The 17235-nt window shown below is 42.2% G+C and overlaps 1 protein-coding gene across 3 annotated transcripts in view; it reads right to left on the bottom strand.

Moving 5' to 3' along the window:
* LOC117516682 (unconventional myosin-XIX) overlaps positions 1 to 17235 on the bottom strand; it is a 58958-nt gene that overhangs the window by 10915 nt on the left and 30808 nt on the right. For all 3 annotated transcript variants that reach the window (XR_004562515.1, XM_034177524.1, XM_034177525.1), the window contains 6 exons: positions 4978 to 5088; positions 4705 to 4881; positions 4478 to 4618; positions 4276 to 4383; positions 4109 to 4179; positions 3965 to 4035 (listed from right to left, as the gene is read on the bottom strand). Coding sequence is in view for 2 of the 3 variants with exons in the window: in XM_034177524.1 (XP_034033415.1) it covers positions 3965 to 4035; positions 4109 to 4179; positions 4276 to 4383; positions 4478 to 4618; positions 4705 to 4881; positions 4978 to 5088 (679 nt within the window). In the remaining variant the exon portion in view is untranslated. The remainder of the gene's footprint in view (positions 1 to 3964; positions 4036 to 4108; positions 4180 to 4275; positions 4384 to 4477; positions 4619 to 4704; positions 4882 to 4977; positions 5089 to 17235) is intronic.

Below are 17235 nucleotides of genomic sequence, written 5' to 3'. Positions count from 1 at the left end.
TTGTGAATACTTATGTACATGTGATTTCTTAGTTGTTTTTTTTAAATAATTTTTTTAAAAAATCTAAAAAAAAAAAAAAAAAAAAAAACTTTTTCCATATTGCCATTATGGGGTGTTATGTGGAGAATTTTGAGGGAAAAAATGAATTTCATCCATTTTGGAAAAAGGTTGTAAGCGCTGTGAATACGTTCTGGATGCACTGTACAATTTTCAGTAGCAAGTTTGATCATGAGTCAATTTCAATTTATTTCATTTATATAGCGCCATATCACAACAAAGTTCCCTCAAGGCGCTTCACACAAGTAAGGTCTAACCTTACCAACCCCAAGAGCAAGCACACAGGTGACAGTGGCAAGAAAAAGCTCCCTCTGATGATTTGAGGAAGAAACCTCAAGCAGACCAGACTCAAAGGGGTGACCCTCTGTTTGGGCCATGCTACCGACAATTAAAACAATTCACAAAATGAATATACAGGAAATGTTGATGGTGCACAGGACGGGAGGGTTGCAGAAACAGACACCACACCCATCTGTGGATGGAGCCGCACCTCAAACAGAGAGAAAAAACAACAGAATCAGGCATCAGAAAGACAACACATACAGTATAATTTATCAGCATTAAGCAGGTTATGGGGAGGACTGGAACCCTTACCCTTCAGCCAATCTATGACAGGCAAGCACAGAAAATACTCTGTGATCCATCCCACATCTTCCATCAGGAGTATGAACTTTTACGATGTGGTTGACAGAGCCCCCAAGTGCAAACTGAACAGATATGAGAACTCTTTTGTTCCTAGACAAATTATACTCCTGAATACTACAGTAGTCATCCGGGAGCAGCGTTAGGGGCTTTGTGCACGGACATGTGTATGCATGTGTCTATACACACACACACACACACATATGTACGAGTAAGGTGTGTATTTCAACTTTTCTGTTTTAACCTGGTTTTTATATGTTTTATTATGCTGTTGTAATTGTATATTATATTGTATTATGGGTAATGTGCAATATGCTGATTAATTTTCCATAGGCATGCAAGCAGTGCACTGCTTGTTGTTGTATTTATTGATTTTTGAGGCAGAAATGTTTGCAGAGCACTTAGAGTCCAAGACAAATTTCCCCTTGGGGACAATAAAGTGTATCGTAACAAGAAAAACAAAAGAAATACTAAGGTGATCGCCGGCTACTAATCCTAAGCTTCACAGAATTGAGATAAAGTTGAGGCCGCGGCCTGCTGTGTTTACTAATAAAGTGAATTTAAAAGAGTAAAAAGCATAGTAACATACTATGCCAGTATGCTAGCCATACGAAAGGGAAAATAAGTGCGTCTTAAGTCTGGACTTGAAAGTCTCTACAGAATCTGACTGTTTTATTGATGCAGGGAGATCATTCCACAGAACAGGGGCACGATAAGAGAAAGCTCTATGACCCGCAGACTTTTTATTCACCCTAGGGACACAAAGTAGTCCTGCATCCAGACAAGTCTCTGCAACATAGAGCCTGGGCCAGTACGTAGGATTTAAGTAGGTCAGCTAAGTATGGAGGTGTCAGTCTGCGAGCAATTTTATAGACTAGAACCAGAACCTTAAAATCTGCTCTCACAGGGACAGGAAGGCAGTGAAGGGATGCCAAATGGGTGTAATGTGGTCAAACATTCTGCTTCGTGTCAAAAGTCTGGCAGCAGCATTTTGAACCAATTGTAGACCCCTAATGCTGGACTGCGGTAAACCAGAAAATAGAACATTGCAGTAGTCCAATCTAGAAGAGACAAACGCATGGCTCAGGGTCTCAGCATCAGCCATAGACAGGATGGGACGAATCTTCGCTATATTTCACAGGTGGAAGAAAGCAGTCCTAGTAATATTTCTAATGTGGAGGTCAAAGGACAACGTAGGATCAAAAACCACCCCAAGGTTCCTCACCTTGTCAGTGTGATTGATGTATGACACACAAGCCCAGGCTAAGTGTTAACTGGTCAAATTGATGCCAATGTTTCAATGGACCAAGAGCCATCATTTCAGTCTTGTCAGAGTTTAAAAGTACAGCATAACTGAGTGTCATCGGCATATCAATGAAAGGTAATCCCAAAATGTCGCAAGATGTGCCCAAGGGGTGCTATATAAAGGGAGAAAAGCAGGGGGCCTAAGACAGACCCCCATGGAACCCCAAATTTCATGTCACTAAGGTTAGAGGTAGTGTTACTGTACAAAACACAGTGAGAACGACTGGTCAAGTATGACATCAGCCATGCAAGGGCACTCCCAGTAATCCCAAAATGATTTTTCAGCCTATCAAGTAGAATATGATGATCTACAGTATCAAATGCAGCACTGAGATCTAACAGCAGCAGAACCGTAGTGGTGTCAGAATCCATTGTAAGCAGAAGATCATTCACCGCTTTAGTGAGAGCCGTCTTGTGGAATGATATTTTTGAAACGCAGACTGCAGTGGCTCAAAGATTATTCTCAGTAAGATAGTCCACGAACTGCAGTGAAAACCACCTTTTCGAGAATTTTAGAGCAAAATGATAGCTTTTATATCGGCCGATAGTTTTTCAGAATACTAGGGTCAAGATTAAATGGTAAATGGACTGCATTTATATAGCGCTTTTCCATCTGCATCAGATGCTCAAAGCACTTTACAAATATGCCTCACATTCACCCCGATGTCAGGTTGCTGCCGCACAAGGCGCTCACTACACAACGGGAGCAATAGGGGATTAAAGGCCTTGCCCAAGGGCCCTTAGCAATTTTCCAGTCAGGTGGAGATATGAACCCATGATCTTCTGGACTCAAGCCCAACACCTTAACCACTAGACCATCACCTCCCCTAAGATTAGATTTCTTAAGTAATGGTTTAATCACTGCAGATTTGAAACATTTAGAAACAGATCCAGAAGTTAATGAGAGATTAATAACTAACAATAACAAGTCACAACGACCTTATGAAGTTCTTGGATACAATAGATTTCAGACTCTCTGCCCCTTGGTGACCAAAATTAAAAATGACTTTTGCCTAATGTTGAACATGTCCTAGGATTTAGTGAGGTGACCTTATGTATCAAGTTTTACTTCAGTACTAGAAGTCTTTGTCAAAGGGGTGGTGGCCAAGTGGTTCAGAATAGCAGTGCTTAAGTGCGCTTGTGTCCAGTGCAGAAGTTTGCTGGTTCAAGGCCACATCCCCCGTTCTCCATCTAATGTGGAGTTGTGTCAAGAAGGGCACCTAGCGTAAAACTTGTGCCAAATCAACGTGCAGATCTGCTGTGATGACCCTGAGTGAAAACAAGGGAGAAGTTGAAGGGACTTGCTATTAGAAGTCTTTGTCAAAATAACTGCCACAATTATAACTGCACTGTGGCAACATCAAACTTGTCCAAGGTCTTCTCGAGCTGTGCCAAGTCTTTCTGCCCCCTGCTGGATACAATTAAAACTGGAAGGTACCCAATACCAAAACTGTCCAATGTGTCGAAGTGACCTTGTGAACCAAGTTTCACCTTGATTCACAAAGTCTTTGTGTATGCAAAGATTCAGAGACACTGCTTCCTGCTGGCAACATTTAGAACTGATAAGTGCACAATGTTGAACTTGTCTGAGGGCTTTTGTGGAGTAACTGAGATGTGACCTGGTGAGCCATGTTTCACCCACATGGAGACACGGACGCAGATATAAATTCAAGTGAACAATAATCCAGAATGGCCACAGAAAAACACCATGAAAGACAATCCAACAGAATTACACATATTTACCGAGAAAGTTCAATAAGTAGTTGCAAAATTTAGTTGTCAACTTTTTTGACACAAAGTCTGAAGCAGAGCAGAGAACTGACGATTAAATCCACTAAGAGGGACAGTCAAGAAAAAGGAGAATAAACCAGAAAATAAACAGGGCATAAACTTACATTTGTGTTCATTGTAATCATGCAAATATTGGCTTCAAATGCATCCAGCAGCAAACTCTACCTACCAGCACCACAAGGCCTTGGTTTGAACTTTGAAATCAGTCCATAACGTTGCATGAAGTTTCTGAAAGGAATTCTGGAGAATTCAGAAATGACAGGTGAAACAAAATGTTACAAAAACTAACAAACAACAAGGAGGAAAGTTTTACCTTATTGGAAATCCAGCAGCACTAATATTTATCGTCTCAACAATGCCACAGGCCTCCAACTGCATAAAAACCTGACAAGAAGAATATTAAGATTTTTTGCTGCTGCTGTTGAAAAAAACTCCTTTTCATTCTTGTCTGCTGAGGTGCAACTAAATGTGGAGGCCTACCTCCTCCTTTTTGAAGGTCAGCGGCTTGCAGTCCTGGTTAGGTTTCATGCAGCGAGTGTAATGAGGAGTTGTGGTTTGGAGGATCTTCATCAAGCTCTCCAGAGAGTTCTATCAGACATCAACATTGCCAGATCTATGAGGAAATGTTCCCACAAGGAGGCTCAAAACAAACCATCATGACCCTGGTCCTAAGGGCTCCCACCTTGAATTTGGAGACCACAGTGAATTTACTGAGCCCTTTTGTTGTTCTTGGGGTCTCAGTCTCCTTGTGGGAAAAGATGTGGTGAAGCAGCGGATTGTCAGACTTCTGGAGCAAGCTGATGAGTTCTACTGGCACCGGGTCCTGCAAGAAGAAAGTCCAGTTTATCTGGGGGTGAATTTATCTGAACAAATTGTCATTAAAAATGCACTTGTTCCCAGGTTTTATACCTTATTTTTCTCCACCATGCCCTCTATTTGGTAGTTGACTTTGCCGGCGTAATGGACCACGGTGAAATGTGGCTCCTTGTTCAATTTATCCCAGTTTATGTTGGGATTAGCAGAAAGCTCCTTCTCCAAACGAATTCTGAATGTGTTGGCATGAGAAGCCCGATTTAGACGACTCTCCTATGTAGGGAAAGAAAAAATGTTGTTGGAAAACAAAACAAAATACTTCATGTAAATAAAGCATGTCATCATCGGTAAAGAAGAAAACAAGCAGACCTCATTCAGAAGAGAAAACACACTCGGGTTTCCCTCCATGAGATCCAGACAGCTTTGGTTGTCCTGGTACTTGACAAAAGACCACTCCAACCCCTCGGAAACATATTCCTCCTGGAAGAAGCATAAATACGATGCATCTGGAAAGTATTCACAGCCTTATACCAAAATGGATGAAATTCATTTTTTCCCTCAATTTTCTACTCACAATACCCCATAATGACAATGTGAAAAAAAAAAATTTTTTCATATAACTTTTGAAAATTTATTTAAAAATAAATAAATAAATACTAAGAAATCACATGTACGTAAGTATTCACAGCCTTTGCCTTGAAGTTCAGAATTGAGCTCAGGTGCATCCTGTTTCCACTGATCATCCTTGAGATGTTTCTACAGCTTAATTGGAGTCCACCTGGGGTAAATTCAGTTGATTGGACATGATTTGGAAAGACACACACCTGTCTACATATAAGGTCCCACAGTTGACAGTCAGCACAAACCAAGCATGAAGTCAAAGGAAATGTCTGTAGACCTCCAAGACAGGATTGTCTGGAGGCACAAATCTAGGGAAGGGTACAGAAACATTTCTGCTGCTTTGAAGGTCCCAGTGAGCACAGTGGACTCAATTATCTGTCAAAAGAATAAGTTCAGATCCACCAATACTCTTCCAAGAGCTGGCCGCCCGTCTAAACTGAGCGATCGGGAAGAAGGGCTTTAGTCAGGGAGGTGACCAAGAACCCAATGGTCACTCTGTCATAGCTCCAGCATTCCTCTGTGGACAGAGGAGAACCTTCCAGAAGGACAGCCATCTCTGCAGCAATCCACCAATCAGGCCTGTATGGTAGAGTGGCCAGACAGAAGCCACTCCTTAGTAAAATACACATGGCAGCCTGCCTGGAGTTTCCAGACCTGATCTGGATGCATTATTCAATCATTGTTCAGTGCTTTAGTCTTGAGGACCCCAACTCTTGGAGAAGATCAAGGAAACATACAGAAGATAGATGTTACATTTGAGAGCTGGGGATGAACTGGTTGTCTGTGTTGTGTGGTGGGTGCACAGTGACACATAACATCAGCACACACTTCAAAACTTGACTAATCGTCTTGGTCGTTAGATGCTCTATACATTATGAAAAAGTCTGATGCCTGGAAACTAAACAGCAGTTCACAGCCAGGCTAACGTTTTTCAAGGTAGATCATCCAGGGAAGTTAAAACCAGTCATGGTGCTGAGATGTAGAGGTGTAACACACACACACACACACACATATTATATATATATATATATATATATATATATATATATATATATATATATATATATATATATATATATATATATATATATATACACGTACATACATACATACATACAGTCAGTGGTGGGCACACTTCCGATAATCCGATAACAGATAATTATCGAAGATAATGTTTTCTTTATCGGATTATCTTTTTAGATAACTTTAAAAACCATTATCGGACCAATTACCTTCCGATTAATCTTTGTCCAATAACTTTTAAACCGATAAACAAAAACAAAGCTGAACAGTGACAAGCATTTTTAAAATTAGTTTAGCACTCATCTGTTAAAGTTTTGTAACAGACGCACAGCTATAACCTTTGCAAACAGAAGAGAGCCGCTTGTATAAAAAGCATCTCAATCCTCTGCAGACAAAGGAGAAACAGCCACACAAAAAAAACCCATTTAACATCATACCAATAGGCTTGCGATATCACCTAAGTCAACCAGAGGCATACATTTTTAACTTATGGTTCAAATTTTAACCAAACAAATTTTGGACAAGTTATTTAAAATTACTGTCATGTCTGAAGTTTTATTAAGTGAAAATATCAGATATATGTTTTAGTTTTAAAGTAATGTGCAATTAGTTTTAAAGTAATAAGCACATCCTGTGACCTGCAATGCATTTTGGGTAGGATGATGTAATCTCAGTACATCACGACAGGACAAATGCATTTCAGACACTCTGTTCAGGCTCCACGGACAACAGCATTAAACTCTAGTGCCTAAAACTCTCTTGAATATATTCTCTGCGTTTATAGATGTTGGTTTTATTTGCGTTTGTTAAATTCCATGCATTTTAAATGTAGCAGACAGGGATTACTGTATCTGGAATTTTGTTTTCAAGGCCTCTACTGCCATCTACTGGTCAGTAGTGTTCACTAAGCGTGTGGGAAACAGTAGATAGCAGTGTTCTATTTATTTTGACCCTGGTTATGTCAGATGATTGTCAAATCAACTTTTTGGCTTTGCAAATGGCTTTTTTGTGTGCAATGAATGTATACATTATACAAGTTTCACTTTTTTAATGGAATTACAACCTTATTTCTTTTTCAAATTCTCCCATTTTTTGCATCCAGCCTTATTTCCTTTAGAAATTTCCTTGACAAATAATATCACTCTATTAGGACGTCAGGTTATGTGTTACACATATACATGTGTGTATATATTTTCCAACTTATTCCCATTGATTGAAACTTTTCATTTTCTGCCTGAAAGCTTATTAGATGAGTGTGTTCAGGGCTCCGTTTGTTTACAAAATACACACACGTTACAGACCTTGAAATCCAACAGCAGGGATTGATATTATCCAAAGATTTATGAACATACAAATTAACGTGCTTACACTTTATCATGATTTTCTCCGTTGAGATATAAAAGTGTCTTATCGTAGCGTTCGTGTGTATGTGCATTATAACGCAGCGCACGAGCGACGTTACGATATTCTTCAGAACGACAACATACGCAACATGCATCCAGCAGAATACACGCTGCTGTCATAGACAACTGCCTGTAAAGTTTTTTGGAAAGTTATAACTTTCTAAACAGCGTAATTTGTAATGAAAGCCACTTCATTTGTGCGGCTCTTTCGGCACCATGTTTGTTTTTTCAGAGACAGCAGTAAGCTCCTCCTACCCCTCCAAATGGAGGGATTTGTAGCCCTTCGCCTTCCCCTCCGCCTCGCTCCAAAAAGAGAGACTCAGCCAGTGTTTAGCAGAGGCACGTTTACCCAGAATCCTTTGCGATCTGTCTGTTTGTTACAAAACCTCAGAATTAGTGCATTATTCAACATTAAAAGATATATGTTATATTTTAACTTTGTACAAATGACATAATTGACATTAATGGAGTTATTCTATCGGTATTAATGTTATTTATAATCAAAACCATAAGTCAGCATGACTTTATTTTTCAAGAGCTGCGCCTGACCGGAGTGTTGTAATTGATAGAGAGTTGGCTTTATGGCTGCTCTCAGAGTGCCTCTGTGCTGGGAGCGCTGTATTAAACAAGAGCTTCTAGCAGAGGCCAAATGTTGAGAAAAAAAAAGTGTGGTCTCATTGTTGGGGTCTGTTGTTGTTTTTAATATTATTATAAGCTATTAAATTTGTTCTACTACTAGTTGTAGATGTGTCAGAGGTAATATTGGAATTTATCTGTTATTGGTTATCTGTAACTTCCGATACATTTTTGGGTGGTTTATTGTTTTATCTTTATCGAAGATAAGTTTTCAGTTATCTGATTATCTGTTATCGAAGTTAATTTTTTGGTTATCTGTGCCCACCACTGCATACAGTGAGGAAAATAAGTATTTGAACACCCTACGATTTTGCAAGTTCTCTCACTTAGAAATCATGGAGGGGTCTGAAATTTTCATCTTAGGTGCATGTCCACTGTGAGAGACAATCTAAAAAAAAAAAAAAAAAAAAAAAAATCCGGAAATCACAATGTATGATTTTTTTTTTTATATAATTTATTTGTATGTTACTGCTGCAAATAAGTATTTGAACACCTACCAACCAGCAAGAATTCTGGCTCACACAGACCTGTTAATTTTTCTTTAAGAAGCCCTCTTATTCTGCACTCTTTACCTGTATTAATTGCACCTGTTTGAACTTGTTACCTGTATAAAAGACACCTGTTCACACAATCAATCACACTCCAACCTGTCCACCATAGCCAAGACCAAAGAGCTGTCTAAGGACACCAGGGACAAAACTGTAGACCTGCACAAGGCTGGGATGGACTACAGGACAGCAGGCGAGCAGCTTGGTAGAAGACAACAACTGTTATGATTATTTATTTGAAAGTGGAAGAAACACAAGATGACTGTCAATCTCCCTCAGTCTGGGATTCCATGCAAGATCTCACTTTGTGGGGTAAAGAGGATTCTGAGAAAGCTCAGAACTACACAGGAGGACCTGGTCAGTGACCTGAAGAGAGCTGGGACCACAGTCACAAAGATTACATTAGTAACACATGATGCTGTCATGGTTTAAAATCCTGCAGGGCAGCAAGGTCCACCTGCTCAAGCCAGCATATGTCCAGGCCTGTTTGAAGTTCACCAGTGACCATCTGGATGATCCAGAGGAGGCATGGGAGAAGATCATGTAGTCAGATGAGACCAAAATAGAGCTTTCTGGAATCAACTCCACTTACCATGTTTAGAGGATGAGAACAACCCCAAGAAAACCATCCCAACTGTGAAGCATGGGGGTGGAAACATCATACTCTGGGGGTGTTCTTCTGCAAAGGAGACAGGGCGACTGCACCGTATTGAAGGGAGGATGGATGGTGTCGTGTATTGTGAGATTTTGCCAAACAACCTCCTTCCCTCAGTAAGAGCACTGAAGATGGGTCATGGCTGGGTCTTCCAGCATGACAATGACCCCAAACACACAGTCAGGGCAACTATGGAGGGGCTCTGTAAGAAGCATTTCAAGGTCCTGGAGTGGCCTGGCCAGTCTCAGGACCTGAACTCAATAGAAAATCTTTGGAGGGAGCTGAAACTCCAAACCTGAAAGATTTGGAGAAGATCTGTATGGAGGAGTGGACCAAAATCCCTGCTGCAGTGTGTGAAAACCTGGAGAAAAACTACAGGAAACATTTGACCTCTGTAATTGCAAACAAAGGCTACTGTACCAAATATTAACATTGATTTTCACAGGTGTTCAAATACTTATTTGCAGCAGTAACATTCAAATAAATTATTAAAAATCATACATTGTGATTTCCGAATTTTTTTTTTTTTAGATTATGTCTCTCACAGTGGACATGCACCTAATGCTGCGTTTACACATAACGACGACAAGTCACGAATGCCACGAAGTACACATTCTTGGCCGCTGATCACGAATGTGACACGAATGTGATGATTTGGGGTAGAGGCGTCAGGTGTCCTCAGGAACTGCTGCAACCTGTTACCACACGTTACGATTAATGGCACATGTTGCCGGAGAATTATCAGGAACCATTACGCACGGTCAAGAATAGTGCTCCGTGTTGTTACGCGCTGTCGCGCGCTATTGCATGTAACAGCGCATCAAGTTCTGTCACGTTGTGAACGAGGTGAATTGTCTCCACACACACACACCCATATTCATCCAACCGAATCAGATCGCTCAAGTTTTTCAGAAGAACTTTGTGACTGCATGCGTAGTTGGGCTCTGTGCCATGGAGTGGCGCAGAGAGGAGTTGGAGGACAGAGCCAGATGTGTGGCTTCATGCGGTTCTCCTCTCGTGCATTTTCCCAAACATCAGGCGCATGCAGCAGGTGGAACACCTGCAGGAGCGCGCTGAAGAGCACTGAAATTTGACATTTAGACGACTTGGTGTCAGCAATCAAACTGAATGCGGTACAGCAGGGTTCAATTGTGCGCGCGCTTCTTCCTCCGCCGGACTGGAGGAGGTGCAGAGATGTCGGGCAGCACGTGAGTCTCCTCTCGCTCCTCTGGTTCAGACTCGTTCTCCCGCTCATCGGTTACAACAGCAGGTGGAACACCTGCAGGAGCATCCTGAGGAGCTTCAGCAGGAACTGTGGAATGACATTTGGAGCCGAGTTTAATTGTGCGCACGTGACAGAAAACTGATTCGCCGTGGCGCGCAGTGAAATGTGACGCCGCGTTACAAGTCGTGTCAAAACTTGACAGTTTCCCTGTCACTTCGTAATAACGCGTGACAGTTTGGGCTCCAAGAACCACAGGAACCACTACGAACGTTGTCACGTTCTATTAAGGATCAATACTCATTAAGACGGATCAATACGCTCAGTTGCGACCTCCACGATGTGAGACGAAATGAGGGTGGTGTGTAACATTCGTGGAAGATTTTTTGACATACAAAAACATGCTCCACGAATATCAAGAATATCACGCACCAACACGCTCTATTAAGAAACCTATTCAGATGCGTTAAGTCACATTAAGAATGTCAGGAATGTGTCACGAATGACAGAAAAATGACATTCGTAACACGTCTTGGTTATGTGTAAACGTACTTTTTAGATGAAAATTTCAGCACTGTATATATATGTATATATACGAGCACTTTACTGTTGTGAATGAGCACAACCAAGTACTGTTATGTGTCGGACGCAGCTCGGAGAACCGACCAGCGTTTGAAGGACCCAGTATAAAATAAGCAGAGCACGGTACAAAGGCTAACTGAATTTAATACATAACAGTGATAATATAACAACAAAAGGTGCGGCCTGGCATGGTGCGCTCCCAGCAGCGCTAACGGTCCGGAGCCAGAAGTTGTTTCGGACCCAAGGACCCCGCCGACACCCCCCAGGTGGCCGCAACAACCGAGTCTGTGAAAGAAGGAACCATTATGTGAGTCCACACTCTACACACAGAACACTTAAAGGTGTACAAACAGCAAACACTTCCTGGCTTGATTACTGATCAGCTTCCCAACCTGCAGGCATGGAACATCCAGTTCACAAAACTCCACCGCAGTGAAAGCTGATACATGACTAACATACAGCTCAATACAATAAGGTGTGAGGGACACCACATTTACTGACTGTATAACTGTTAGTCACAAAATCTAACGTACCTCAGGAAGTGTGCTGACGAGCGTGAGACCTCACCCCCTCCTCTTTCACAGACTGTGCATCAAACCTGGACGTTCTCAGCATCCGCTGCTGATGAGATGGCTCCCGAGACGACGATCTCACCCGTCTGGTCACAAGGTCGAGTCTCTGGCAAATACACACTGTGCACTCCAGTCTTAAATGCCAACATGTTCCAATCCATCCAGATGCACCACAGCTGTGAGTCCTGACGAGTCGCAGGTGATCAGGGTGAGGTCCTGACAGCCTCAGCAACACAGCCACTCAGTCCCAAACGCACGCCACCTGGGAGGAAAACCAAAAGACAGAAACAAACCGGCAGCCAGGCCCCCCCAGCCATATAACAGTACCCCACCCTCACGGGAAGCCTCCCGGCGACCACACACACCTGGCCCAGGAGAAACACCCCCCTCCAGGGACCATGGCTGGAAACCGTGTCCGCGTTCATCCTCCAACAGACTGGTTGAACTGGCTGCATCTTTGCCCTTGTTTCTGACAGTCTCTTAGCACAGGTGTGGCCAGGAGTTCCTACACCTGTGCGGTCAGCCTTTATCCAAACATGTGTAATTAGTCATAAAACAAAACACAAACAACCAAAACACCCCCCCCTCCCCAGGGGACCGTCCCATCAAACCCCAGGGAAGGGGAGAAAGGAAAAACAACCCAAACCCAAGCCTACAAACAAAAATACTAAAACACCCCCCCCCCCCCAGAGGACCGTTCCATCAAACCCCAGGGAAGGGGAGAAAAGAAAAACAACCCAAACTTGAGCTCACAAACAAAAATGCCAAAATACCCCCCCCCCCCCCAGAGGACCGTTCCATCAAACCCCAGGGAAGGGGAGAAAAGAAAAACCCAAACTTGAGCTCACAAACAAAAATGCTACAACACACCCCCCTCCTCCCCCCCAAACGACATGTAGGGACCAACACCCCCCAGAGGGCCTCCCGCCAGCTCCAGGAGTAATAACCACGACCGAGGTCCCTCTGGGATCCAACGTCACCCACGGGGACTACCAGCGCCTCCCAGAGGACCACTCGTCAACCCCAGGAGACGCCTCCCCTCATGACCAATGGACCCAGCCCCGACCGTCCATGGCTAGATGGGCCTACAGCCCTTTCCCCCCCAGAGGACACCACAGTCACCCTGAGGGCGGAAACTGGGGGGGGGAACAAAAAGATACCCCAAACCCCCCCCCCCTCCCCTCCCGGGTGCAGAGGCTACCTGGGAAACGCCCAGCACAACCCAACTGCACCCCTCCAGCAATGCCGACACCACGGCACACCCGGCTGGAGTCAGAGGAGAAGAGAGGGCATAACAAAAAACAAAAAGAGAAAAAACAACCCAAGTACCACCCCATCACCCCCCAGGGGACCGTTCCATCTAACCCTGGGGATGTGAAACAAAAGGAAATAAAAGAAAAAACAAACAGACCAACACACAGTTGTTTGGGTCCCCTTTTTTTTTTTTTGTTCTTTTTCAGACAGGCTGCAGGGTCACAACCCCAGACAAATAGTGGAAAACAAAAAATAAAATCCCACACAAAAACCAACTCAAAAAAACACCCACACAAAATGAACTAACACAAAACAAATCAGTGAGTTATACCGTCAAGCTCAACCAAATGGAACACACCTGTTCCTACTCAAGAGCTTGACGGTAACGTGATTCTCTACACGGTGCGTTAGCACGTTAGCAACACGTGCGGTACAGATATGACATAACATAGTATACTATAGTCATGGAGCTGTATATAAGAACTAGAGAGCGCAGTCCCAATGCTGCACACTAAACGAAAACATCCCTTCATGAACAGAGACATGACGTCTCCTAACCGGGCAAAATATTGACGAAGTCCCCGGATGTTAATGCATTTTCAATGGAGATCCGCGACTGAACACACTCAGAAAAATGCTCACAAAATACGTGTTAAAATGCCATTTTGTCCTGGATATCGAGCCAGTAAAATGAAATTCCATTAAATTATGTCAGGAAAGTATTAAACTTACTCTGACACACACACATTCTCAAATATTAGTGTTGAAAGTTACACGGATCTGTGCTGTTAAGCTGCGCTGCTCGGCTGAGCTGCAGCTGCTGTTCAACGCAGCGCGGCTCCTAAAACCATTACAATACTTTTATATATATTATATTTTTACACAATTATCCTTTATTGACCGAGTTTCATTCATGAAGTCAGCGGTGTGTGTGTGCACATCTCTGTGTGTGTGGCAGCACAGCGCGGGTCATTAATCTCATTATTTTAAGGTGCAAAAAAAAAAACAAAAAAAAAAACTCCCCAGTCTTGTCGAACAATTTTTAGTCACTAACGACAAGAATTTTAACTAGACATTGGTCTAGCAGTGGAAAATATCAACTAGACATAAGTGAAAATAATGATCCGTGTCATCGGGCGACACAGGTACGGCAGGAGACATACAGCTGTTTATCATCCAAATATCAAGGACAAAGTGACAACAATAACCAAAACCACTTACTTATGGAAGGAAATATTGTCTCCCTTGTTCCTCCGTTTGTGACTTTGCCAACATGCGCAGCTTTCCGGCATATTCCACCTGTTTCTTGACGAGACTAAGTGAACTTCTATGCACACAAATCACTAACTTGCCCGGAATTAAAATGGCGATCACGCCTCCTTGTCGGCACACGGCTCAGCGCTACTGCGCGCTTTGCTGCCATCTACTGGAATAAAAGAGCATTACACCATCTGCCACACTATTACAGCACATACACCCGATAATGGGTGCCGCGGCACCCCGGTTGAGAATCACTGGCCTACAGCAACTATCTCAACCACTGACAACATATTACAGCAAGAGTCCATGAAAGTTTTTTTAAAGGTCTGACGAAAGTGTAATATGTTATATTTAATAAGATATTTTCATGAAAAAAGACACAAATGTGCAGTTTACTGCTTTTTTTTTCGTGTTAAACACAGCTTAGATGTGGTTTGACCGAAACAAATTGTCATTAAACTTAATAAAACAGGGATGAAGTGGAGGTTTAAGAGTCATGTATTCACAGGAAACAGTTATTTCTATATTTATTTATGTTCATTGTTAGTTGGTTTAATCTTTTCTGTTTTGTTTTATCAAATTCTTTTTGTCCGTTTCTCTAAAACTGTATTGTGGCATTATTAGTTATTATTACTATTATTGTTGTTCTTTCTATTATTATTATTCATATATAAAAAAATAAATGAATAAAATATTACAATTTGTAATATATTTGACTCGTTTACGACAACAAATGCTGAGCCATGAATTATTATACAGAAAACAAATGTGCTGACAGCTGCAACAGCTTAATGCTAACTTTAACATTGAAAATGCCGTAGACATGCTAATGCATTAGCAACTGTCCCGTTTTTAAGTTATAAAATACATCTATCAACTGTTTCAGAAGACCATAACAGGTCAGATTAACATAAAAAGGTAAATGTTACTCACAGACATATGCTCTTTGGGGTTTTAGTGGGGAAAAATTAAGCGAAAGAAAACACTGAATCAACAAAGCACCAGATCGCGAATCACTGCTTCGACTGGTTCAAGGTTCAAAGCAAAGCCGCGCTGCAGAAACGGTTGATTTATATGGAAGAAACAAAACATTTGCAGTAAAACAAAGTTATTTAACACCTAATTGATGACTAAATTAGTTGACAACTATTTTAATAATCAATTAAATCGATTAGTTGTTTCAGCACTACTAAACACCTCCTCTTTCTGTGAGATCCCGTTTGGGATGTGTGTGTGTGTGTGTGTGTGTGTGTGTGTGTGTGTGTGTGTGTGTGTGTGTGTGTGTGTGTGTGTGTGTGTGTGTGTGTGTGTGTGTGTGTGTGTGTGTGTGTGTGTGAGGCAGAGTGCTGCCAGTGAGCCTGGACTAAACCACTGTACAACTGTGCAGGGGTGGAAGGGCCCTCAGAGATCTTTCAGTATTATTGTTAGAGCAGAATTATGTTTTGCAACATTTATATATTCATTCTAATTACATTCTTTTACAACATGAATTGCATGGACATTAATAACATGCAACACAAAAATGTATTTAATGCCAGTTTTTTGCATGCCCGCCCCCCCATGCTCTGGGCCCTGGGTACATAGTACCCTTTACCCCCCCAGTCCGACGCCCCTGTGTGGTGCTGTTCTGCTTCTGCAATGGAAGGCTATGGTAACCCATGTAACAATATGGTATTATCTGGTACATTAACTCAGCAATGTGCTCTGATTTCTTTCACCAAATTTAATGTCTCTCACATGTACAGTGGGGCAAAAAAGTCAGTCCCTGATTGTGCAAGTTCTCCGACTTAGAAAGATGAGAGAGGTCTGTAATTTTCAACATAGGTACACTTCAACTATGAGAGACAAAATGAGAAAAAAAAATTCAGAAAATTACATTGTAAGATTTTTAAAGAATTTATTTGTAAATTATGGTGGAAAATAAGTATTTGGTCACCCACAAACAAGTGAGATTTCTGGCTCTCACAAACCTGTAACTTCTTTAAGAAGCTCTTCTGTCCACCACCTGTTACCTGTATTAATGGCACCTGTTTGAACTCATTATCTGTATAAAACACACCTGTCCACAGCCTCAAACAGTTAGGCTCCAAACTCAACCATGGCCAAGACCAAAGAGCTGTCGAAGGACACCAGGAAGAAAATTGTAGATGTGCACCAGGCTGGTTGGTGTGAATAAATCAACTGTAGGAGCAGTTGTAAGAAAATGGAAGCCATACAAGACCATTGATAATCTCCCTTGATCTGCGGCTCCATGCAAGAGGTCATCCTGTGGGGTCAAAATGATCATGAGAACGGTGAACAAAAATCCCAGAACTACACAGAGGGACCTGATGAATGACCTGCAGAGAGCTGGGACCAAAGTAACAAAGGCTACACACTACATAGAGAGGGACTCAAATCCTGCAGTGCCAGGTGTGTCCCCCTGCTTAAACCAGTACATGTCCAGACCCATCTGAAGTTTGCCAGAGAGCATATGGATGATCCAGAAGAGGATTGGAAGAATATCATGTGGTCACATGAAACCAAAATAGAACATTTTGGTAAAAACTCAACTCGTTGTGTTTGGAGATAGAAGAATGCTGATTTGCATTCCAAGAACACCATATCTACTGTGAAGCATGGGGTGGAAACATCATGCTTTGGGGCTGTTTTTGTTATGTGTCGGACGCAGCTCGGAGAACCGACCAGCGTTTGAAGGACCCAGTATGAAATAAGCAGAGCACGGTACAAAGGCTAACTGAATTTAATACATAACAGTGATAATATAATAACAAAAAGGTGCGGTCTGGCGTGGTGCGCTCCCAGCAGCGCTAACGGTCCGGAGCCAGAAGCTGTTTCGGACTCAAGGACC

The sequence above is a fragment of the Thalassophryne amazonica genome, chromosome 9 (genome assembly GCF_902500255.1).
Source record: "Thalassophryne amazonica chromosome 9, fThaAma1.1, whole genome shotgun sequence".
Taxonomy (NCBI): Eukaryota; Metazoa; Chordata; class Actinopteri; order Batrachoidiformes; family Batrachoididae; genus Thalassophryne; species Thalassophryne amazonica.
This window is presented reverse-complemented; position numbering and strand designations above follow the sequence as displayed.